The sequence below is a fragment of the Rhineura floridana genome, chromosome 1, assembly GCF_030035675.1.
Source record: "Rhineura floridana isolate rRhiFlo1 chromosome 1, rRhiFlo1.hap2, whole genome shotgun sequence".
Lineage (NCBI taxonomy): Eukaryota > Metazoa > Chordata > Lepidosauria > Squamata > Rhineuridae > Rhineura > Rhineura floridana.
The window spans coordinates 53,089,007-53,114,298 of NC_084480.1; the positions used below are offsets into that span (position 1 = coordinate 53,089,007).

The 25,292-nt window shown below is 41.0% G+C and overlaps 1 protein-coding gene across 8 annotated transcripts in view; it reads left to right on the plus strand.

Annotated features, from left to right (window-relative positions):
• The window catches only part of XRCC4 (X-ray repair cross complementing 4), a 201,539-nt gene that overhangs the window by 70,280 nt on the left and 105,967 nt on the right, over positions 1 to 25,292 (plus strand). For all 8 annotated transcript variants that reach the window (XR_009761877.1, XM_061621930.1, XM_061621909.1 and 5 more), the window contains 2 exons: positions 5,447 to 5,599; positions 8,768 to 8,871. Coding sequence is in view for 7 of the 8 variants with exons in the window: in XM_061621930.1 (XP_061477914.1) it covers positions 5,447 to 5,599; positions 8,768 to 8,871 (257 nt within the window). In the remaining variant the exon portion in view is untranslated. The remainder of the gene's footprint in view (positions 1 to 5,446; positions 5,600 to 8,767; positions 8,872 to 25,292) is intronic.

The window sequence follows — 25,292 nt, forward strand, 5'->3', positions numbered from 1 at the left end:
TACCTCCAAGAGCAGACATAAAATCACCCAGGAAGTCACAAAGGATCCCAGAACAACACCCAGAGATCTGGGCCTCTCTTGCCTCAGCCAAGGTCAGTGTTCATGACTCCACCATCAGAAAGACACTGTGCAAACATGGGTTTCATGGTAGAGTAGCAAGGTGGAAACCACTGCTCACTTAGAAGAACATGAATGCTCGTCTAGAATCATAGAATAGTAGAGTTGGAAGGGGCCTATAAGGCCATCAAGTCCAACCCCCTGTGCAATGCAGGAATCCAAATCAAAGCATTCCTAACAGATGGCTGTCCAGCTGTCTCTTGAATGCCTCCAGTGTCCGGAGAGCCCACTGCCTCTCTAGGTAATTGATTCCATTGCCGTATGGCTCTAACAGTTAGGAAGTTTTTCCTGATGTCCAGTGGAAATCTGGCTTCCTGCAACTTGAGCCCATTATTCTGTGTCCTGCACTCTGGGACAATCAAGAAGAGATCCTGGCCCTCCTCTATGTGACAACCTTTCATGTACTTGAAGAGTGCTATCATATCTCCGCTCAGTCTTCTCCAGGCTAAACATGCCCAGTTCTTTTAGTCTCTCCTCATAGGGCTTTGTTTCCAGTACCCTGAACATCCTTGTTGCCCTCCTCTGAACCTGTTCCAGTTTGTCTGCACCCTTCTTGAAGTGCAGAGACCAGAACTGGATGCAGTATTCAAGATGAGGCCTAACCAGTGCTGAATAGAGGGGAAAAGGTTTGCCAAAAAGCACCTGGATGATCCCTAAGAGTTCTGGAACAATGTTCTATGCACAGATGAGTCAAAGATGGAATTTGTTGGGTGACATGGGCCCCGTTATGTTTGACGAAAGCCAAACACCGCATTCCACATGAAGAACCTCATACCAACAATCAAGCGTGGTGGCAGAGTCTTGGTTTGGGGATGCTTTGCTGCATCAGGATCTGGACGACTTGCCATCATTGAAGGAACCATGAATTCTGCTTGGTCTCAGAGAATTCTACAGGCAAATGTCAGGCCACCTGTCCTTCAGCTGAAGCTGAAGCACAGCTGGGTCATGCAGCAAGTCAATGATCCGAAACACACAAGCAAGTCTACATCAGAATGGTTGAGGAACAAGAAAGTTAGAGTTTTGGAATGGTCTAGTCAAAGTCCAGACCTAAACCACATTGAGATGTTGTGGCAGGACCTGAAAGGAGCAGTTCATGCTCGAAAACCCATAAATGTGACTGAGTTAAAGCAGTTCTGCATGGAGGAGTGGGCCAAAATTCCACCACAGCTCTGTGAGAGACTGATCCGGAACTACAGGAAGCATTTGGCTGCAGTCATTGCTGCTAAAGGTGGCGTAACCAGGTTTTGAGTAAGGGGCCAATTACTTTTTCACATGCGGGCATTGGGTGTTGCTTAATTTTCTTTAATAAATAAATAAAATAAGTATCAAAATTTTGTGTTGTTTGTTCACTCAAGTTCCCTTTTCATTAGTATTAGGTTTTGGTTCAAGACCTGACAACATTCAGTGCCAAAAATATGCAACAATGCAGAAAATTAGACAGGGGGCAAATACTTTCTCACGGCACTATATATATGGCAGATAAAAATGCAGGTTGCATGTTGAGACAGTTGAATAAATTACCAGAAAATGATTGCCTGATACTAGAATAGCAGCTAATCAGCTGCTTAGCGTATCACTCCCAGAGCAAAAAGGGACCAATACAAATAAAATTAAGTCGTAATACAATCTTAAATGTTCAGATGTAAAAGTGCCTCCTTTTATTAAATGCAACAAATTTGTCATTTTCTAAGAAGGTGGATCTCATTCTTCAAAGAAAAAGAAGCTGCCTGGTTTTTGTGACTTCCAGAATCCATGTATGCCACTGCTTTGTGCCAAACCAGGAAGCTGCTGATGTTAATTTAAAACTGTTGCTTTTAGCAATAATAAACGCAGAGTTACATCTGCAAGGCTTTGATTTATCCTCTAAGTGGCTATAATTCAAATATTTGTATGGATTTTGTTTCTTCATAGAAGGGACTGATGGAAATACATTTTCTAATTGATAATATCCTATTGCTGATGTATAAGGAAGACTGAACTTTTTGAACCCTAGTGGTACAGAAGAGAGAAAACTCCAGCTGTCAACTTGTTGTAATTTTCTGTAACATTTATTTTAATTTGCTTTCCCAGTAAACTGTAAATATGCTCCTGTTACTGTTAATTCTCATATTTTACCATTTCTGTTCAATTCCCTCCCCCCTTAAGCTTGATTTATACAGGGAATTCTCTTGATAGTTGATTAGTACATATGCTCTTTCTTTTAAGAGTTATTGAACTGATCTATATGGTAATAATACCTAGCCATTTGCATTTAAATTAGATGAATTATGTATCAGCTGTTGAATACATCAGGGCAGACTGTGCTAATAGTTTGTAAGATTATTTTCTCTTCATGGAATTTAATCTGTAAAGTTGTAAAATCTATATTTGCTAACATTTTTAAATGGGCTAAGGACCTGAAGATCCAAATACATTCCAAAACATAATATGATATGTTGGGTCTTTGGGGATTTAATGTGCACTAAGAAATATTTTAAAATTTAAATGTATAGGCAATGGGTGATATTCAGTGTTGGTCATACTCAAAGTAGACCCACTGAATTTCATTGATTTCAGTGGGTCTAGTCAGAGTATGACTAATGTTGGATATCATACAATAGTCCCAATCCAATATGGCAGCATTCTATTTCAGGAACAGGTTTCCTTACTTGAAAGGCTGCTGCACAAGGAAAGCAAAACTATGTTCTGCATTTATGGACTGGGTAACGCATGTGAAACAGCACATGCAATTCTATAGATATCCGTTTGCTGCAGCTTGTTTTATTTACATCTGGGGTCCCAGTAGCATTTAGTACCAACTCTCTTAGGGTTATTTGGATTAGGTTTTTAGTCACTTTGTTACAACGTCCTAGTAAAATAGGCCAGTACATGGCATTCATTTTGTGATACATTTTAAGTTTTTGAAGGTATTCAGATTCTGAAATGTATATCCGTATATCTGAAACCTGTAAGAGATTACTATTTGGGGTGGATTCTGATACTAAGGTGTAGAAGAGGTATTCAAAGTTTGCATGTTATCAAAATGCTATGTTTTCACAATTCATATAAGTTAGCCAATGCTGTGATTAGCATAGAGGATCCCCAATCCTCCTTTTTGTGACGTAATAAATGATTGCCCCTTTGGCATGTTTGGCAGCTATTTTGTATTCCAGCTGATGAGCTAGTACAGAGCCACCTAAATCCATGCCCTTTCCAAAGAGAGAGAATGTGTATGTAAGGGGAAAAAACCTATATTTACATAATTTAAATAATTTAGATATTTACCTCATCATGAAGAGTTTGAGTGCTTCCTCTAGAGGTTGGTGGATCTCAGGTCCATGGTTTGGGGCCATATGATGTAGCCACCTTGCTAAGGATAAGCAGGTTTGCATCTGATCAGTTCCTGGATGAGACACCACTTGGAAATCCCATGAATGCGACCTTGAGTTTATTTATTTATTTATTTATTTATTTTCCTGCCCTTCTTCTTAGAATCATGACATAAATTAAAACAAAACATAAGTTAAGACAAAACACCTGTTCATCTTATTAGTTACTCTGGTGGATGGAATGGAATAATGGGTGTGTCCTTTCTTCTAGTTTCATAATGCTTTATCCTTAGCCATTGTAGTTTCTCTTTTGTCAGAGTATAATTTCATTGGCAAAATGGAATATGCAGCTCCAGCAGAGTTTACTTTCTATACATTTGCACATGATGGTACATGCAAGCTTAGATGCTATTCTCGGTAGTCTTGTATTAAATGAAGTTATGTTTTAAATATAAAATAAATTTCTTTATTCCTTTCGCTGACAGATAATCCCTTTTTGAAGTTTTGTTTAATAGAATCAAGGAGATGCTTCTTTTTATAGAATTGAGAGAGAAAGCAGCCTCAGGACTTTTAATTGTCCTTTATTTCCCTTTAAACAATTGTTTAATCATGGGGACAGCTGACACCACACAGATTCCCATGGCATGGCAAATTTCTGCCAACACACAAAAGTTTGAGAAGTTTTGGTCTAGCTGGAGAATCTTCTTTTTCAGAATTTCAGCTAATGTGAAATCATTCTGGATGCTAACTTTACTGGTGGCCATTAGGCATGTTCCTTCTCTTCTAATGGCTAGAAGTATCCTGGCGGCCCAGATGACATCACCTGATGGTGTCAGGCTCCGAATTGGTCTGATGGTTTCAGCAGCTTCTACAAAGTTGAGAATTTTGGCTTTCCATAGATAACAGCGAGGGAGCTGCTCTGCTACATACGAAACCCTGACCCAGAATCAGGTCATCTATGAATGATTCCAAACAAGCATAGAGGGAGCTACAGTGATAGTTGCTTCCTCTTCAGTTAAATAACTAAGTGTTTTGGAGAAGCTGCAGAGACTGATCCTGACCACAGTGATCAGTCCTTTTAGTTGTGGCGCTCTTCTCATCCAGGTTGTCTCATTGGGGATGGTGTCTTAGGAGTTCAGGATTAGATAAATCAGGTTCCATGGACTCAAAGGCCATGGTTTGGGGAATTTTGTAGAGCAGCTATCTGGGCCTCCACATGCACACACATGCATCAGACAATATAAAACAAATTCATTATTTTCATCAGACGCTGCCTTTGTCATTAAGGTTTTGCAGAGGATTAGACATTAGGAGGTGACAGAGGAAGTCCACCCAGGTCTGTCTAGGGCACTGCTCTGGTACATCCTCAAGAGCAAATGTACTCCATCCCACTCAGGCAAAAACGGAAATTGGTACTTAACCGTGAAGTGTAGTTTGATGAGTGGGATGGAATACATATGGCCCTCCCTTCCTCTGCTGAGATGGATGTGCTTTTTAGGGCTGTGGCCTTCACTGAATATACCCTACAACATGTTTGGTTGCCACTGTTGGTCCTTCAGTTGTGGCTCTGGTTCTGTGCTTGTAATACTCTACTTCTTTCAGTTAACTAACCTTACCATTCCTTTGTTGGCTTGATTTTTTTCAGCGATAGATACAAAATGAGGTTGAGGAGTTGTTTCTGCTCTGTCAGTTTGTTCTAGAGAGAGGGACGACTCCTCACTCTGGAAGAAGAGCTGGCCCTGCCAGACTGGTCCAGAGGGAGGAGTCATCCTCAAGACCAAATGTATTCCATCCCACACATCAAACTACAATTCGTGATAAGTACCAATTTCTGTTATCTACATAGGACAAATCCTAACATGTAAATTTCTCTTGTATTATATTAGCTAACATTCACACCTCCTTGTGTGATTTTTGCCATGCCAAATGTTTTTAATTTGAGCATCCAAGACCATCAGTTCGTTTTAGAGATCTCTCTCTTATTCTTTATTATAAATATGAAATATACATTTATTTTTAAGGTTACAAAAATGTGTTGAAGCTAAAGAAGAAATGGAGACTGAGCTTTATAAAAGATTTATCTTGGTCCTCAATGAAAAGAAAGCTAAGATAAGAAGCTTACATAAATGTTTGAAAGAAGCTGAAGACGCTGTAGTGGAAACCACACAAGCAAGGTACTATTTATTACTTTCCTTGTGCTACTAAGCATCATGCTTAAAATAGATGTGGCTCTGTTCTCTGTCTGGTAGACTCTTCTAAGCTTTAATGGAATGCTCTTGAAGTGAAAATCACTCTATGGAGTTTTGAAGAACAGGCACTTTTAGCAACTCTGCAATTCAGTTCCATTAATACCATCTAGAAGCAAAGTACTGAATTTGAATCTTCATTTGAAACTGTCAAAAATTTGTATATTGCAGGCATACCTGACTGTCTCTACTTAATCCTGGCTTTAAAAGAAGGATAAAAGTGTTAGCTAATGAGAAATTTGATCTGCAGACTGGGCTTTCCTTGAAAATATTGGTGATGATGGAATGGCTAAGACTTAGCTATATAAAGAGTGATAGGGGTCAGCAAAAGTTTATTCCCTGTAAATGCAATAATGTATTAGAGTTTGTTAATAATAAGCTGAACTTGACAAAAGGACCTATTGATGGCTATTTTCCAGTAAGTGTGGTGCTTTGTCTCCAGTGAAAGAAAATGGAAGAAGCTTATTAGTACTGTACAATAATGTATTAGTAGGGTTTAGGGCTATATCACCATCTCTAATGGCAGATTACCTTAAAAACACCAAGCTTGTATCACCTTAGGAGTAAAATATTCTAGCAGGGCCACTGACAAGTTAAGACCATGGTTTTAGTTTAATAATATGTTTAATTTCCCTCCTGTGTATTCCAACCTTCTTCCGTGTGCTGAACTCATTTTTTGCTGGTAGCAGATGAGGATTTTTTCCTGTCAAAATGCATGGGAGCAGTAACAGTTTTACCAGTCAGTGGAAGATTCAGTTTTGGTACCTTGTGTGGCATGAGGAACAGGGTACCTTAGGTATAGATTTGTTAGGCTGGAGTGCATGTAGGAGGGAGAAGAAAGTTTGTATTTGTGTTCCACTGGTCTGCTCTTGCTTTTGTATATGAATTCTGGCAGATGATAACACAAACATGAATGGGTCTCAGACTATGCTTCAAAAGAAAGTTCCCTGTCCTCTGCACCAGTCCTGAGTTCTAGAAAGCAGAGTGCTAGAATAAGGCTGAAAGGATTAATTGCTTTAAAATTAGTATTGAGTAAAACCATATGCTTATGTGCCTTAAGAAGAAATCTTGTTAATCTTGTTAGCTTTGTTATCTGTAATAAATACTTAATTTGGTTTACCAAAGGCCTGATCCTTGGCTGGGGTTTCACAGACCAGAAGGGAGGGTAAGGTAATGACCAAGGCTGAAGGGGAACTGTAACAAATGGTGGCAGCGGTGAAGAGAATAACAATACCAGTATTCAGAGTCTCTGGGAATACTAGTATTGGGACGTTACTGGTGGTTGCCTAGCAGGGGGATCTGTTGAGATCTGTGCTAGAGCGGGGAGAAAAATCATAAGAGAGAGCGGTCCGGACTGGTGGAGTCCCTGGTGGTGCCTATAGACAGGCAGTAACCACGAGCAGGTAGGAACCTGACAGGGAGAGCCAGGGAAGGACGCCTCACATGTATTGAGTGCAGGTTTCCTGTTTAATCTCATTGATATCACTCGCTCAGACCTTGCGTTGTAGCTCCTAATTGCTTTTGCTACATCACTTCTCACTATTAAAGCAACCCTGTTTCTTCTTGGTTTCTCATTTCCTGCATAAAATATTTTGTAGTTGCCTGATTGAATATGTCCCATTCCCGTCCATTTTAATTCACTCATGCCAAATATTGTAATGTTGATACATTCCATTTCTTGCTCGACAATTTCTAACTTTCCCTCGTTCATGCTTCCCACATTCTATGTTCCTATTATGTGCGTCATACAACTGCAGACTCTCTTTTCGCATCTGTGCGCATCAGCATCTGGCCTTCCTTTCAGCTTTGACCCAGCTGCATCATTAGTCACAGCACCACTCATACTTGTCCTTTGTTCTTCCCCAGTAGCTTGGTGAGTGCGTTCTGACCTGGGGGTCTCGTCTTCCAGCACTATTTTGTGTTGCATTTTAGATGCTCTGTTCATAGGGTTTTCGTGGTAAGAGGTATTCAGAGATGGTTTACCATTGCCTTCCTCTGAGTTTGGATTCATCTTAGTCCGGTGTCTCAGCTTTGACCCTTCCGCCTTGGGTGCCCCTGCTAGGACACTCTCAAACCCCCTCACCACATTAAGGTGTGCATCCTAGAGGCGGTTCTCACAGTACACATAGATGTATTTTAGATGTATTCTATCCTGAATGTATTTTATCCTAAAATACACATTTTAATATGAACTATCGTACTTTTTTGAGCTGAGAAGTGCTTTGCAAGATTTGGAGAAGTGCAAAATCTGAAGGATAACTATGTTTTAATCTGCCCAATTAATCTGGAGGTGCCGATCAAATCGGTTCATATTGAAACTATTGGAACACCCAAAAATAGCCCAGGAGGTGCAAATCAGGTAAATTTATCTCAGAATTCATCTTCTCTCCTCTGTCTTGGCTTTTCTCTTTGTGTTAGCAACCTCACACATTGCATGCTAAACCTTTTAATGAGAACCTGTTTTAACTATAATATTTGAGGTAGCTTTTAGACAGATAGCAGCACCACTGACCTTCAAATGATGGGTCAGGACCCACAACTGGTTTGTACCCTGACCTAAAGTGGGTCGCACCAGCACCAGCATTTAAGAATTTTTTTTAATAAGTGGGGAGAGAGAAACAGAGGGAGTGGGGAGAGATAGGAAAAAGAGAACACAAGGAGGACAGAGAAAAGAAAGCAAAACAGAGGAAGGAGAATAAAAATTGTTATATCGGGAAATTGGGTCCCATATTGAAAGTTAGGGCTAAAGTTGGTCCCTATTCTGAAAACGTTGAATACTGCTGACTCAAAGGAGTTTTCTCAAATCCCTACCACACGCACTTCATTTGTTACAGTTTTGGAAAGGAATGTATTTTTTTCTAAATCGTATGACTGTTACCTAAAACTATTTAAAAAAGAAAAAAAGTTGGAAATCTGAATTCTGTCAGATTTGGCTAAAGCTTTCATTTTTCAATTAATGCAATCCAAACATACTCCTGTTTATCTGCAGTGCATTTTCTTCGGAACATAGATGATGATGTCATACCTATTTGTAAAATAATTATCTTAAAGACATTACATTGCATGGGTAGAAAATGCATTTTTTTTGTTTTTTAGAGACACCATGGCTAAATCTGAAAGTAAAGCTGAAAGAGAAGATTATGAAGGAAGCACTGATGACGACAGTGAAAATTTGACACAGCCCTCCACATCAGCCCCAGGTGAGGTAGACCACGTTATTTATATTAGAGATATCATAGACATACCCTTTATTTCACAGGAACTTCACAGAATGAAGACAGACTACTGTACCTTGTAGCAAGTTAATATGAAAGCACACAGTTACAAAACCTCCTAAACTGTAAATCACTGGTTGCTAACCTTGTTAATCTGATGTTGAATTTTATAACTCAGCTGTTTTTCAAAATTACACAGATAAAAAGCAGAGTATACCCATGATTTCATTCAGGTTCATGGGAAGTTGAACACATTCTTTCACTTCAAACTAGTGCCGTGCTGAAATATATCCTCCAGTTTCTCAAAACTTATATTCCTCTGTGAAATAGACCTCTATTTTCCTGCCTCCCTCTCAGGACACTTTAGAATTTCTTCAGGATTTTGGTGGGTGTGAGTGTGATGCGTCCTTCCCTGGCTCTCCCTGTCACGTTCCTACCTGCGCGTGGCTACTGCCTGTCACTAGGCACCACCAGGGACTCCACCAGTCCGGACCGCTCTCTCTTATGGTTTCCCTATCCGCTCTAGCACAGATCTCAACAGATCCCCCTGCTAAGCAACCACCAGTAATGTCCCAATACTAGTATTCCCAGAGACTCTGAATACTGGTATTGTTATTCTCTTCACCGCTGCCACCATTTGTTACAGTTCCCCTTCAGCCTTGGTCATTACCTTACCCTCCCTTCTGGTCTGTGAAACTCCAGCCAAGGATCAGGCCTTTGGTAAACCAAATTAAGTATTTATTAAAGATAACAAAGCTAACAAGATTAACAAGATTTCTTCTTAAGGCACATAAGCATATGGTTTTACTCAATACTAATCTGAACCACCTCCCTCCTTCTTCACACTCTCCTGGCAAACAACTCTCTCAAACCCCACCAAGCAATCCACTCTTTCTCTTCTCCCCCCCTATTCCACTCTCACTCTTCCTTTTATACATTCAGCCATTTTAAACACTCAGCCAATCATCTCGCATTCTACTGCCCATTCACTCCCCCTCTTTCACTCCACTTACCATGTATCTTCTAAAACAACAACACTTACCATATATACATTAATATAGGAACATCACATTTCCCCCCCCCTTAAACAACGGCAGAGTATTATTCCTGTTCCAGGATTTATACGTCGCGTTAACAAATAAAAGTCTCTATGGGGAAAATGTCTTTCTTTGTTCCTCTGTCTGGTCACGTCACTGCAGTCCCAGCCACTTGCCTGGAAAGTCCATCGGCCAGTACATTGTCCTTGCCTTTTATGAACTGGAAGTCCACTTGATAGTCCTGTAGGGCCCAGGACCACCTCTGCAGCATAGTGTTATGGTTTTTCATAGTCTGCAACCATAACAAGGCCCGATGATCCGTAGTCACTGTGAATCTTCGTCCCCACACGTATGGGCGCAACTTGTTCAGTCCCCACACGACCGCTAGGCACTCCTTCTGGACCGACGAATAGTTTTTCTCCCTCGGCGTCAGCTTGTGACTCAGGTACGCCACTGGATGTCTAGTGCCGTCTCTCTCCTGTAGCAAGACGACTCCCAGCGCCAGGTCCGACGCATCTGTAGCCACGATGAATGGTTTCTCATAGTCTGGTGCTATTAATATGGGTCCTTGGCACAAGGCTTGCTTCAGTAGATCAAAAGCCTTCTGACATTCATCCGTCCATACCACACGCTCAGAACACTTCTTCTTTGTTAATCCATGCAAGGGGGTTGCTATTTCCCCAAAATTTCTCACAAACTTCCTATAAAATCCAGCCACACCCAGAAATGCCCTTACTTGTTTTTTGGTTAAGGGGATCGGCCACGCTTGTATTGCCTCCACCTTGCTCCATAAGGGGGTGATTTTCCCACTCCCCACCTTATGTCCTAAATAGATTACTTCCTTTAGTCCAAACTGGCATTTCTTAGCTTTTATTGTGAGGCCTGCTTTTCTTAAGGCCTCCAATACTGTTGTCAGGTGTTGGACATGCTCAGGCACCGACTTGCTAAAAATGGCCACGTCATCGATATAGGCCACTGCAAAATCTGACATGCCTCGCAACACAGTATTGATTAGCCTCTGAAATGAACTTGGTGAGTTCCTTAGTCCCATGGGTAAGGTCACAAACTCATATAACCCATCTGGTGTACTGAAGGCAGTTTTGGCTCTGGATTGCTCGTCTAGTTCCATTTGCCAAAATCCTTTACAGAGATCTAGTGTAGAGATAATGGTTGCTGCCCCCAATAACTCTAACATAGCGTCTACCCTAGGCATAGGATACGCATCTGGGACAGTAATTTTAGTGATTAGCCGATAATCAATGCAAAACCTTGTTGTTCCATCTTTTTTCGGAACCAAGACAATACTTGAGGCCCAGGGACTGATGGATTCCCTGATCACTCCTAATTCCAGCATCTCTTCCACCTCCTTTTTGATCTCATTCAAAACTTTCCCATTCACACGGTACGGAACAGATCTGATTGGGGCATGATCTCCAGTATCAATGGAATGTATAACTATACTGGTTCGGCCAGGTTTGTTGCTAAAGAGATTCCTATAAGTTTTCAAAACTCTCAGAATCTCTTCTTTTACTTCCTCCTTCACCTCCTCTGACCATTCCACTTGATCTACCCCTCCTTTGTCTTTGCTTTCCTGTACCAAATCTGGAAGTTCAGGCCCACTTCCCTCAGGGAATAAGGTAACTTGCAACACCTTTGCATCCCTGGTATGGTAAGGCTTTAACATATTTACATGAACCACTTTGCTTTTGTTTAATTGGTCTGTGGTGATTACATACGTCACTGTGTCAAGCCTTTCTCTGATGGTATATGGTCCTTCCCAGTTAGCCTGTAATTTGTCATGTTTCCTGGGTATGAACGCCATAACCATATCTCCCACATCATACACACGTTCTCTGGCTGTTCTGTCATACCAGTAACTTTGCTTCTCCTGTGCATGACTCAAATTCTCTTTCACTACTTCCATCATTGATGTTAATTTATTGCGGAATTCCAATACAAAATCTACTACAGAAGTTTTGTACTCTCCCAGAGTTCCTTCCCATGAATTTTTTAGCAGTTCCAAAGGTCCCCTCACCTTTCTAGTGAACATGAGTTCAAAGGGTGAGAAGCCTGTTGACTCCTGAGGGACTTCTCTGTATGCAAATAAAAAGCATCCCAACCGTTCATCCCAGTCTTGTGGGTGATCTTGAACATAGCTTCTTATCATGCCCTTCAAAACTCCATTGAATCTCTCAGTCAGCCCATTAGTGGCGGGATGGTAAGTAGTGGTCTTTAGATGTTTTAGACCACAACATTTCCACATACATTGCATCACTTCTCCCATGAATACACTGCCTTGATCTGTCAGCACTTCATGAGGGAAACCCAGCCTCATAAAGATTTTTAATAAAGCCTCTGCCACTACAGGGGCTTCTACAGATCTCAGTGCTTCTGCGTCTGGGTACCTGGTGGCAAAATCCACCACCACCACTAGATATTTCTTGCCATGCCTTGTGGGTTTGGAAAAAGGGCCCACCAAATCTATTCCCACTCTATAAAAGGGTTGTCCAATTATAGGAAGGGGCTTTAAGGGTGCCTTGGTCTTTACTCCACTCTTTCCCACCTTTTGGCATATTCCACAAGATAGACAATGTTGTTTTACATCCTTGGAGATATTTGGCCAATAATAATGTGCAGCCAATCTCCTCTTGGTCTTTTTTATTCCCAGATGTCCTGCACATGGGACATTGTGGGCTACCTCTAGCAATCTGGTTCTGTATTTGCTAGGTACTATCAATTGCTTCACTGGTTCACATTCATCCTTTCTCTCAGCAGGCATCCACAGTCTATATAAAATCCCATTCTCACACACAACTTGATTCCTCAGTTTGTCAGTGAAAGGAATCTGTTGGGTCAGCGCTTGTTCCTTTATCTGCTTCAGACTTATATCTTTATGCAGCTCTTCCCTGAATTGATCTGCTTCTTCCCCAGAGACCACTTGATACAGTTTGTCTCCTTCAGCAGGCCTGCTAGTGGTTGCTATGGTGACCTGAGGCTGGTTAACAGATTCCACCCTGTTTGTTTCAGCCCCCCTTAATATGGCTTCTTTTTCTCTGCCAATTTGCTGTCTGGTCACTACATAGATCTTTCCTTGGGCGCCCGTTACATCCCTTCCCAATATTACTGGTTCTTGTTGCTGGGCATTAATGCCTACTTTATATTGGCCCTTTCGGCCTCTCCATTCCATTTTCACTAGGGCCACAGGCAAACTCTCTGGTTGACCCCTCACTCCTTGGATAGTCACTGTTTCCTGAGGTAATATTTCTTCAGATTTTATTAAATCTGGCCTCAGTAACGTCTGAGCGGCACCAGTGTCAAGCAATGCCCAATAAGTTGCCCCTTGTACACTCACTTCCTCTCTCAGACTTGAATCCAGGTCTGTTACTTCTGTCCAGTTTATCTGGCAAAACTGAACCTTTTTCGCTGCTTCTAAAGCCTTGGGCTCTGTTTTCACTGCCCTTGTCTGAGCAGGATTACTAATGGGGTTGGCAACCTCACATTGAAAACGTAGGTGCCCCGGTCTACCACATTTGTAGCATAATTTCTCCTCACTTTTAGGGTACACAGATCCACTCTGGGGTGTCCTGTGCCCTTCAGATTTTACTGGAGGACTCACTCTCTGTGGTACCACATCCCTTCTGCCAGCACTATATGGTCTGGGTTTAAACTCTCTTGATGTTTTCCCCACCCAGCCAGTTCTATTGGAGGCGAAGTGATCCGCCATCTCTGCGGCCTCCTGCACAGATGTAGGGGAACGGTCTTTGACCAGGAGCCTTATTTCTGGTGGTAACTGATGGTATAATTGATCCAGTATCATGAGGCTTTTCACCTCTTCCACTGACTGAGCTTTGGCACTACTCATCCACTTTCCAAATATATCCATCAACTTTGCTCCCAGTTCCACAAAAGACCTCCCTGTCTGTATCTGGCAGTTTCTGAAAAGCTTTCTAAAATAATCAGGCCCCAGTCTGAATCTTTTAAACACTGCTTCTTTGAATTCACCATAGGTGACGGGCCTGTCTGAGGGGAAATATTGGTATACCTCAGCCAATTCCCCTTTAATCAGGTTTGATAAATACTGCATGTATTTATCTTCAGGTAGCCCCCACAACTGAGCTGCTTTTTCAAAGGTGCTGAGGTAAATTTGAGGATCTTGACCAGGCTCATAGACAGCAAAGTCCTTTGGAGTAATTTTTATTTTTGCTCCATCTCTGTCTTTCCTTGTCTCCTCAGAGTGAAATTTCTCTCTATCAAATTTTAACTTTTCTACTTGTAATTCAGCATCCAATGTTCGTTGCTTCTCCCTCTCCTCAAACCCCAATCTCATTCTCTCAATTTCCAACTCCCTCTGTTTTTCCTTCTCTGCACCTTCCATCCTCAATCTCTCAGCTTCCATCTTCAATCTCTCAGCTTCCAACTCCCTCTGCTTGTCTTTTTCCTCAGCCTCCCATCTTAACTTCTCTCTCAAGTACTCTATATAAGCGGGATTGCTTAAATATCCTTCTGGGGTCTCTTCCCTGACAGGTTGTTTTTGCTGGGCAGTAGCAAATCCTATAAGTGCTACCCTCAATTCATCTACCCCTTTACCCTCGTGAGGTAAATTGAATGTTATGCACTTCTCCACCAGCTCCTCTCTTTTCATTTTTATGTATTCAGCCATGGTGTTTGAGTTCACTCACTCTTTGCCACACACTCTTTGCCAGTCACTCTCACAAGAAATCTTGTTTTGTTATTTCTGTTTGCCACACCACTGTTCTGGATTCTCTAGTATTCGTATCTGGATTCTCTGTTGTTCGTATCCCACCGCTACTGCCACCACATGTGATGCGTCCTTCCCTGGCTCTCCCTGTCAGGTTCCTACCTGCGCGTGGCTACTGCCTGTCACTAGGCACCACCAGGGACTCCACCAGTCCGGACCGCTCTCTCTTATGGTTTCCCTATCCGCTCTAGCACAGATCTCAACAGATCCCCCTGCTAAGCAACCACCAGTAACGTCCCAATACTAGTATTCCCAGAGACTCTGAATACTGGTATTGTTATTCTCTTCACCGCTGCCACCATTTGTTACAGTTCCCCTTCAGCCTTGGTCATTACCTTACCCTCCCTTCTGGTCTGTGAAACCCCAGCCAAGGATCAGGCCTTTGGTAAACCAAATTAAATATTTATTACAGATAACAAAGCTAACAAGATTAACAAGATTTCTTCTTAAGGCACATAAGCATATGGTTTTACTCAATACTAATCTGAACTCCACCTCCCTCCTTCTTCACGCTCTCCTGGCAAACAACTCTCTCAAACCCCACCAAGCAATCCACTCTTTCTCTTCTCCCCCCCTATTCCACTCTCACTCTTCCTTTTATACATTCAGCCATTTTAAACACTCAGCCAATCATCTCGCATTCTACTGCCCATTCACTCCCCCTCTTTCACTCCACTTACCATGTATCTTCTAAAACAACAACACTTACCATATATACATTAATATAGGAACATCACAGTGAGGTTTTGAGCTTATTGTTGTGAGATGGTTGAGGGTTCCCTATGTGTTTTCCTTTGCAGTACAGTAGGGCCCCACTCATACGGCAGGTTCCATTGCAGGCCCCCGCCAAAAAGCAAAAACCGCCAGAAAGTGGGGCCCTACTCAGCTGTAGCGCGTGAACTCCCTACCTCACAGCTGATCATGCCATCAGATGTAGCACGGGGAGCGACTTCCCAGGAGGATCCCTACGCCTGTGCAGCCTCTGAGACGAGCTCCGTCTTGGATGAAACTTATCCAGTTTAAATTCAGTCAGAAGGCTCTTTTCTGACTGGGAATAATTTCTTCCGGTTAAAGAAGAAACGTGAGATTTCCCACATAGCTTTGTTTTGATTGTTGGAGTCTGGAATTCGTCAGAATTGTCTGTCTTCCAGCAGCTCAGACAGAGCGAGGATTTTTATGCTAGCTCAGCTGGATAAGTGACCCGTTTTTTTTTATACGGATTAACAGGCAAACATCCTCCTGTCTACATTCATCATTTTCTTATCTATACAGCTAAAGAGATTTGTCAAAGTAACAGCAATTGAGATAACCTAGGTGAGGTAAGACTTTCCTTTTTTTATTCACGGAACTAAGGGGGAAGAAAATATAAATAGCTTATCTTTTTTTTTATTGCAAAAAGCTGACATGGAAAATAGCATTTTAAAGATTACAACGGACGAGAGATTTCTGATTGGAAGAGATAAGAAATCTTTTTGATTTATGGCTGGGACTATTTTTCCTGATCTACTTTTTTTTGACGAATCTGCTCATTCTCTCTGCTACTAGCTATTTCGACGCTGTGAACTAAAGCCGTTCTTACACTTCCGGGCAGATAAGAGATAAGGGCTGTCTAGCGTGTGACGTTAGTTTGTTGGAAAGATTAACTCCTTTGTAACTGGTTAAAGAAATAAGCTGCTCTTTGTTTGGGACATTGAAAATTGAAGGAGTTTTGTTCCTTTGGCTTTAAGAATGACAATTAAGAAGATCATGGATGTACAAGAAGGGACTTTATCTCTAGACATGTTTCAGAAAATAATGAATGGGATTAACTCAATAAAACAAGAACTGAGAAATAATAGACAAGCGTGGAGAATTGAATTTCACGAAATGAGACAGGAGCTGAAAGAAACTCAGGATTCTATGAGAAAGGAGAATAAAGATAGATCTGGAAAACAAAAAAAGGATGAAAGAGAAATTAAAGGCAAGGTTCAAACTATGGAGATTGGCTTAATTATGGACATGAAAAAAGATTTGGATTTCCTGGCTGTGATGGATCCTGGAGACAAATATTACAGTTTGGAATTCAGCGCTGTCCCTGAAGGAATTGAAGAGATTGGAGATAAAGATATTATTGGTTCAAAAAAATTCTTGGACTGGAAGGATTTGATGGAACTTGAAATGGAGAAAGTTAACAGAATTAATCCCTGTTTTGTGTCAATGGAAAAACCTTCAAGAGAAGTACTAGTGTATCATGTGGAAAAGAGGAACAGAGATGCGGCTTTGCAACAATACTTCAGTGATACGTTTGGATTTGATGGCAAGAAAATATCTGTGATGGAGGAAATTCCTATCAGACTTTTATTATATGACTATGACAGCAAGATTTTTGGGTGCGTAAAGATGGAAGATGGACCCAATATGGATAATGACAGAAGAGCGATTTAAAATTACTGGACTTAGTAGATTTGATGAGTTGGATTAATTGGCATGTTTATTTAGAAAAAAAAATTGATTGACATATATCTCAAGGATTGGAAACTTCTCTTTGACTTTTTGTGGAAGATTAAAATGATATGATGTTAATGAGATTTGAAACCAACTAAGATAACCGTTGGAGGAAGGTGATTTTATAATCTATTAAGAGATAGGTTTGTTATATATTATAGATTTATAGCTGAACTATGACAAATCGGAAGTCAATATTCTTTCTTTTTTATATATATATTTATATATTTCTTTTTGTATTGTACTAGTTATTGATTTGTGTTGTTTTCTTTTTGTATTGTTTTGGTTTTGAAAATTGGAATAAAAATTAATTGAAAAAAAAAAAGATGTAGCACGGGGAGCTCCAGCTGCCACGCTCCAGCTGACAGGGATCAGGGAGCTCCCCGCGCTACAGCTGATTGCCCCGCTGGCACCACTGTATTAGCGGGGCGCCAACAAGTGGGGCCCTACTGTAAACATTTCTCCAGCATTCTGCGGCCTACCTGGCTGCCTGCACTTCCTGGTCTGAAAAAGCCCCATGGGAGGAGTTACCTCATAATGTCTTCCCTTTGGGTAGTGCGGAAAGGTTGCAGAGTGCAGACTCGTGGTGAGATGATTTGTAGAATAAAAGAAACATAACACCCCTCACAGAGCAATCCTAACTAAAGAAAGCCGGCATAAGTTATCCCTGTTTTAAGCTCTGTTCAGGAGGAACTTGGAGGAATTTGACTTACACCAGGGGGTTCCAAACTGTGGTCCATGGACCACCAGTGAACAGTGAGCTTCATTCAGATAGTCTGCAACATGCCTGCATTAAAATATTAATACTGATTGTTCACTGCATTTTTGTTGCTTTTATTTCTTATATTGTATTTTATTGTATTACCGTTTGACTTCTGTGGAATGCACATTGTAATAAAATGAAATACAATATCAGAAATAAAAGAAGCAATAAAAATACAATTAAAATCATGCAGCATCTAGCTCACTGCATTACTTATTGCTACAACAGGCAAAAAAAAATTAAGTGGTCTACCAAGATTATAAACTATTTTCAAGTGGGCTGTGGGGGGGGAAATGGGAACCACTGACTTACACCATCCTTTTTGCCAGCTAAGGCTGTGGACACACTAGTTCAGGGGTGGCCACTCTACGGCTCTCCAGATGCTGCTGGACTACAGCTCCCATCAGTCTCAGCGAACACAGCTCTTGGTCAGGGATGATGGGAGCTGTAGTCCAGCAGCATCTGGAGAGCCGTGGAGTGGCCACCCCTGCACTACTAGTTGCTTCGATTTGCAGCAACACTGCCCTCTCCTGGCCACACCTTCCTTCCCCACTGCTGCCTTCACACTTTCAGGACTGCCCATAGCAAAGCATTGGGCCAATCACTGTCTCTGCCTGAGCCTGCAGCAAAGCATTTCCATTGGCCACACCTGGAAGACAGATGGGCCGATCTACCAAACAGTTGCGAAACCTCCCTGAAGCTGGGGGGAAAAACACACTGGAACTGATCTGAAGAGGTTTTAAGAATAAAAAGGGGTGATATTTGACTAGCATTGTCTGCCCTCGTTTTGAGAAAAGAGAGTTAGAGACGCACTGGAACCAGCACAACAGTAAGTGTGTTTCTACTTAGGTTTTTTGGGTTGCTAGATCATGTGATTTAGCTGAAAGCGATTTGGAATAGGTGTAAGTCTTCCCTTGTCCCACTCCTGCCATGTCCCTGGAATGGTCCTTTTTTTGGTCTTACACTGGAATAAATTCCATTGGTTTAAATTCCACCAGCTGAGCCAGCATAGCCCCAGCTCAGCCTGGGTGAGGGACTTATGCCAGCATAGCCCTGGCTGAGCCCTGTATGAGCCAAGATACCCTAAGGTCCGCTGAACCCAAACTGTTTCATCCCAGCAGATCTTGGGTTTGGATTGATCTGTCAACCAACTGCCAAGTAAGGTAAGCAAACAAAAATCCTGCACTCTGTCCATGAGAAGCTGACCAAACTTTTCTCTCCCCTTTAATAATTTTTGAATACAATTTCTTTTCTCATTAGCTCATGGAGAATGGTTGAAAAAATTGCAGGATAAATTTTCAGCACAGCACTATGTCAAACAATGACTCCTGCAAACATGACTGTATTCAAAAATCCTTATTTGAATAAGATTTGCACATACTACTAGGGTCATGTTGAGGTCTGATCCACATTTGCTATTTTTAAAGCTATTCTGTGATATAAATGATACAATGCTTATCACTTTTCATTATTTTTATTTTCTGTCATGATGCTTCTAATGATTGATTTTTAAGTCTTCTTACGTTAAAAAGCAAAAAATTCCCCTCCCTGTTAAGGAAACTGAATCTAATTTCAAATGCACCAAAGTAAATACAGTTGATTTTGTTTTAAAAGAGGTAGCATTAATTTATGCAATTCTTAAGAAATAAAAATGGTCACAAAGGGATTTAATACTGTGCCAGAGAATAGTAATAATTGCCACTAAAAAGACAGCATCTGTCTTGATGCAGTATTCCAGTAATATTCAGCCTGAAAGGCCTGGGAGCCCTCGTTCATGTTCATGAAGAAAAGCTCTCCACAGGACACTTTTCCCTGCATCTGCATAATATGACAGACACACTTTCAATATGGTGTTACAGATTTGTAAAACTTATAAGACTAGGTGAGCTGGCAGCAATATGAATATTTTATTCCCCTTTTAATTAATCACAATACAACCAGGCTGTAAAGTAGCACAACACTCAGAATATTGCTTTTCTTAAAACAAGAATATTCTGACAGTTGCAATTCTTAAAATAAATTAAGCACAGGTTTACATATGGCTCTGTCATAGCTCTGTACATTTATTTCTCATGGCAAATGTGGAATAGCCTGTTCATTATCTATGCCTCCATTTGATGCAAAATGTCAGAGAACAAAGTTGTTAATTCCAGAACCTTTCTGCAAATGGATATTACTATATAATAGACATTTGAAAGACAGCTCACTCTTGTGGAACATTACCATATCAATTTTTCTCCCCTAAGTTGAACCTGTCAACATAGGCTGCTATTAGTAGCAGTCTTTGGGGCTTATTGTATAAATTGTGTTTGGGGGTGGGTTGGCATAGCAAAGTGACACACACAATGAGATCTGTGTTCAGCTTTGTAACTGTGGGAAATATAGAAACAAAAGTGTGCAATACTTAAAGTGAAGGGCCTCTTTATTTCTATGTTAGAAATAATTCCATCAATTGGAATAACATTTGGGGTGTCATGATTTCACATTAGAGTTCCAATTGTTTTCTTAAATGACAATAATTAGAGTATGTTTAGTTATTGTCATGTACAAAAATTGTATTCTAATTTTGTATCCCATATCACTTTGAAACCCTTAACTCCCAGATCATCATATTCTGCAGGAGCCAATTGTGTTGAAACCAACTGGATTTTCTCCAATAAAATGGAAATGATCCAGTAGAGGTTCCCTAATGTTGATTTTGGGCAGGGGTGGGGAACCTTTTTCAGCCTGATGGCCTGAATCAACAAGTGGTGGATGGTGCCGGAGGCAAATGTTGAACTGAAGGCTATCCTCTCTTGTTCTAGATAGGAGGATACAGCGAGAGCAAGGAAGTGTGGGATATAAATTTAATAAATAAATAAATAATGAGGATCAGGAGAAAACCCTGCCTATCTCAATAGAAAATATTGCACTAGGGAGATCAGTGGTATGACTGAATGTATGATAAATATGGTTGTTATAGGTCAGTTTATGTTAATAAACTAACCCTGCAGTCCTCCAAATGTTGCTGGACTTACCTCCCAGCATCTCTGAAGATGGACCATGCTGTCTAGGGCTGATGGGAGTTGGAGTCCAGCATCATCTTAGAGAGCCACATGTTCCCTGTCCTTGCAATAAACTGAATTAGATTTCTAGAATGACCTGATTGTCCCGTTAATCCATCTAATCAGCTTGGATCCACACTACAGATTTGTAAACTGAGGTGTACAGGAATCATAGGATTATGTCAAGTTTGGGGTGACTAGTGGACTTAAAGAGTGTACATCCCTACTCACAAGAAATCCCATAGCCAGGGAGATTTCAGAGGAGATGGCAGTGGCTGATACTACAGAGACGCAGCTTCCTGAAGAATGTGCCCCTGTTCATCATATATATCTCTGATGCATCTGATGAAGTGGATTGAGGTCCATGAAAGCTTATCCCATAATAAATTTGCTAGCCTTGAAGTGCCACAGGACTCTGTTGTTTTCGCTATGACTACAACAAACTAACATAGCTACCTTTATGGGAATTTAAACCATAGTCATGGTTTCTTGTTTGTCACTGTTACAGTGTAGAGCACTTACTTCTTTTGGTCAAGACTGAAGTGAAGAAAGCAAATCCTAAAGAACATCTGTAGAAGAGGGAAAGGTCTCTGATGCTGACTGCCTAAATGTCCATACACTGACACTGCAAGATTTCTTGCAAAAAAAAAAAGCTTATGGTGAATGAAATTAGCAAGAACACAGTAGCCTTTTCAGAGGAAGAACAAAGACTTCCTAGCACTTTACATAGGAAATTCCTCTCACATTAATTCTTAAACCTATAAATAATGTTGAGGCAATGTCAGTGTTCTGACGTTTGGTCTTAAGTAGATTTGAAACAGACACAGTGTGTGCATAGCTAAATTGGAAGGGCTTTGTAAATCATTTTACTTTCTCATGTGTTCAAAACAAATGAGAGCGTAATGTTTACAGGTCTCTCAGCTGTTTATAGCTCTTACCTGACTGTGCTTTCTTTGGCAAAGCATAGCAGCTCTTAGAAGCAGTTTTATTTTGTTTACTTACATTGCTACTCAGACTGGGATCTTACTGCTATCTTTTGGCAAATGATCCTCAGTCCTCTGATCTGGAAATTTATCCTACTTCTTTGTCATTCTTTCTAATAACATTTAAGTGTTGCTGTTTGGTACACATTACTAATAAAACCACTTTGTTCATTGCTTAACTAATATCCAGTGCTTATTCATAGGTTGCTTTGATTGCATTTTCAGCAGTTGGAATGACTTTGTTCATTGGTTTCTTCATTTTAAAATCTAAATTTACTATATGTAAGCAGTTGCACTTCACAAAGCAACCCTCCCACCACACTAACATACAACTTGTTTGTTGAACAATTTCATCTGGAACAATTGATTATACAGAAGAATAAAAGTGCCACTGCTGGGTCCAAATGAAGTTAGCTATTAACATGGCTGGAGTTCGATTCCAGCGGAAGGAGGAAGTCGAATCTCCGGTAAAAGGGGTCGAGGTCCACTCAGCCTTCCATCCATCTGTGGTCGGTAAAATGAGTACCCGGCATACGCTGGGGGGTAAAGAAAGGCCGGGGAAGGAACTGGCAAACCCACCCCATATATACGGTCTGCCTAGTAAAACGTTGCAAGACGTCACCCTAAGAGTCAGAAACGACTCTCACTACAAGTGCGGGGACACCTTCACCTTTACTTTATTAACAGTATTCTGATTTTAGTTGATTACTGTGTGTCCTTAAATCAAAGGTAGCCAATGTGGTGCCCTCCAGATGTTGTTGAACTGTAACTCCCATCAACCCTAGGCTGCATGACCAGTTGGGAAGGATGATGGAAGTTGCAGTCCAACAACATCTAGAGGGCAGCATGTTGGCTACCCCTGCCTTGAGTATGGGCAGTAACATTCTACAACTGAATAGAAAATGCTCAGTACTGTATTGACTCTTGGGTCCAGATTAGACATTACACTGAATATACAGCTGTCATTCAAAACAACAGCTGTGTATCTAGTTTCCTCCTTCATAACACCTAATAGAACCTGCCTTTTGCTATTATAATGGTCTGCATTTCCCTCCATCGCCAGCTGCCGCCAGTGATTTTAAGCAGGAAAGAACATGGCAATAGACATTAAGTCCCATCAGATATTATTGAGGACCAGGAACAATATTAGCCATTATAACTAACTGATATCAGGAGCCTAGTCTTTTCAATAATGGTCAGTATCAGTGGTTTGTATTTAGAAAAGCTATTTCCAAGAACTCTTATATTTTAATACACCATTGAGATTCATATGGTTATTTTTCTTCTTAAGCTTACTTCATGCTGTCATGTTCAACAATGCTCAGCAGTTTGAAAAAAAACACGCATATGTTGTAGAGCATATACCACACCTTTAATTGAAAACAACAACAAATTTATTATGGCACAAGTTTTTGTGGTCTAGAACAGTGGTTCCTAAACATTTTCCCCCATGGACCACTTGAAAATTGCTGTTGGTTTGGCAGACCACTTAATAATTTTTCTCCGTTGTATCAGGCACTGTGCTAAATGGTGTATGATTTTTAATTGTATTTATTGCTGCTTTTATTTCTTATATTGTATTTTCTTATATGACAATCTGCATTCCATAGAAAGCAAGATATAATGCAATAAAATACAAAAATAAAAATAAAAGCAGCAATAAAATACAATTAAAATCAATATGAATATTTAATATGTATATGCTGTGGACCACCTGAATGAAGCTCGCAGACCACTGGTGGTCCACGAACCACAGTTTGGGGACCTATGGTCTAGAATCCACTTCATCAGATGCATCAACTATAATCCTCGTGTGTGTGTGCATACACATAGACTTCAATCAGTGGACAGAATCGATAGGAAACTGCCTTATACAGAGTCAGGCCACTGGTTCAGCTAGCTCAATATTTCCTGCACTGACTGGCAGCAGCTCTCCAGGGATTCAGGCAAGGGATATTCCCAGCCCTCTCTGAAGATGCTGGGGATTGAAACTGAGACCTTCTGTATGTAAAGCAGATGTTCTGTCACTGAGCTACGGCTGTTCCCCATTTCTGCAATCAGAAATCAAAGAATGCTAGAATAGTAGAGTTGGAAGGAGTCTATAAGGCCATTGAGTCCAATTCCCTGCTCAATGCAGGAATCCAAATTAAAGCATACCCGACAGTTGACTGTCCTGCTGCCTCTTGAAGGCCTCCAGTGTTGGAGAGCCCACCACCCTAGGTAATTGGTTCCACTGTTGTACCGGTCTAACAGTCGGGAAGTTTTTCCTCATGTTCAGCTGAAATCTGGCTTCCTGTAACTTGAGCCCATTATTTTGTGACCTGCATCCTGGGATGATCGAGAAGAAATCCTGGTCCTCCTCTGTGTGACAACCTTTCAAGTACTTGAAGAGTACTATCGTATCTTCCATCAGCCTTCTCTTCTCGAGGCTAAACATGCCCAGTTCTTTCAGTCTGTCCTCATAGGGCTCTGTTTCCAGTCCCCTGATCATCCTCATTGTCCCCTTCTGAACCCATTCCAGTTTTGTCCGCATCCTTCTTAAAGTGCGGTTTCCAGAACTGGACACGGTACTCAAGATGCGGCCTAACCAGTGTCAAATAGAGGGGAACTAGTACCTCACATGATTTGGAAACTATGCTTTTGTTAATGCAGCCTAAAATAGCATTTGCCTTTTTTGCAGCCACATCACAATGTTGGCTCATATTCAGCTTGTAATCAACAACAATTCCAAGATCCTTCTCACATGTCATCTTGCTGAGCCAAGTATCCCCCATCTTACAACTGTGCATTTGTTTTTTTTTCCTAGGTGTAAAACATTCCACTTGTCCCTGTTAAATTTCATTTGCTATTTTCAGCCCAGTGCTCCAGCCTATTATGATAACTATGAATTTTGTTTCTGTCCTCCAGAGTATTACCTATCCCTCCCAATTTTGTATAATCTGCAAATTTGATAAGCATTCCCTGCACCTCCTCATCCAAGTCATTAATCAAAATGTTGAAGAGCACTGGGCCCAGGACCGAGCCCTGCAGTATCCCACTCATTATCTCCCCACAGTTTGAGAAGGAACCATTGATAAGTGCACTATGAGTACAATTCTGTAGCCATCGGTGGATCTACCTGATAGTTGTTCCATCCAGCCCACATTTAGCTACTTGCTACTCAGAATATCACGAGGCACTTCGTCAAAAGCTTTGCTGAAGGCAAGATATATTATATCCACAGCATTCTCACAATCTACAAGGGAGGTTATCTGATCAAAAAATGAGGTAAGATTAGTCTGGCAGGATTTGTTCTTGATAAATCCATTTTAGCTTCTAGTAATTGTTTTCAAGGTG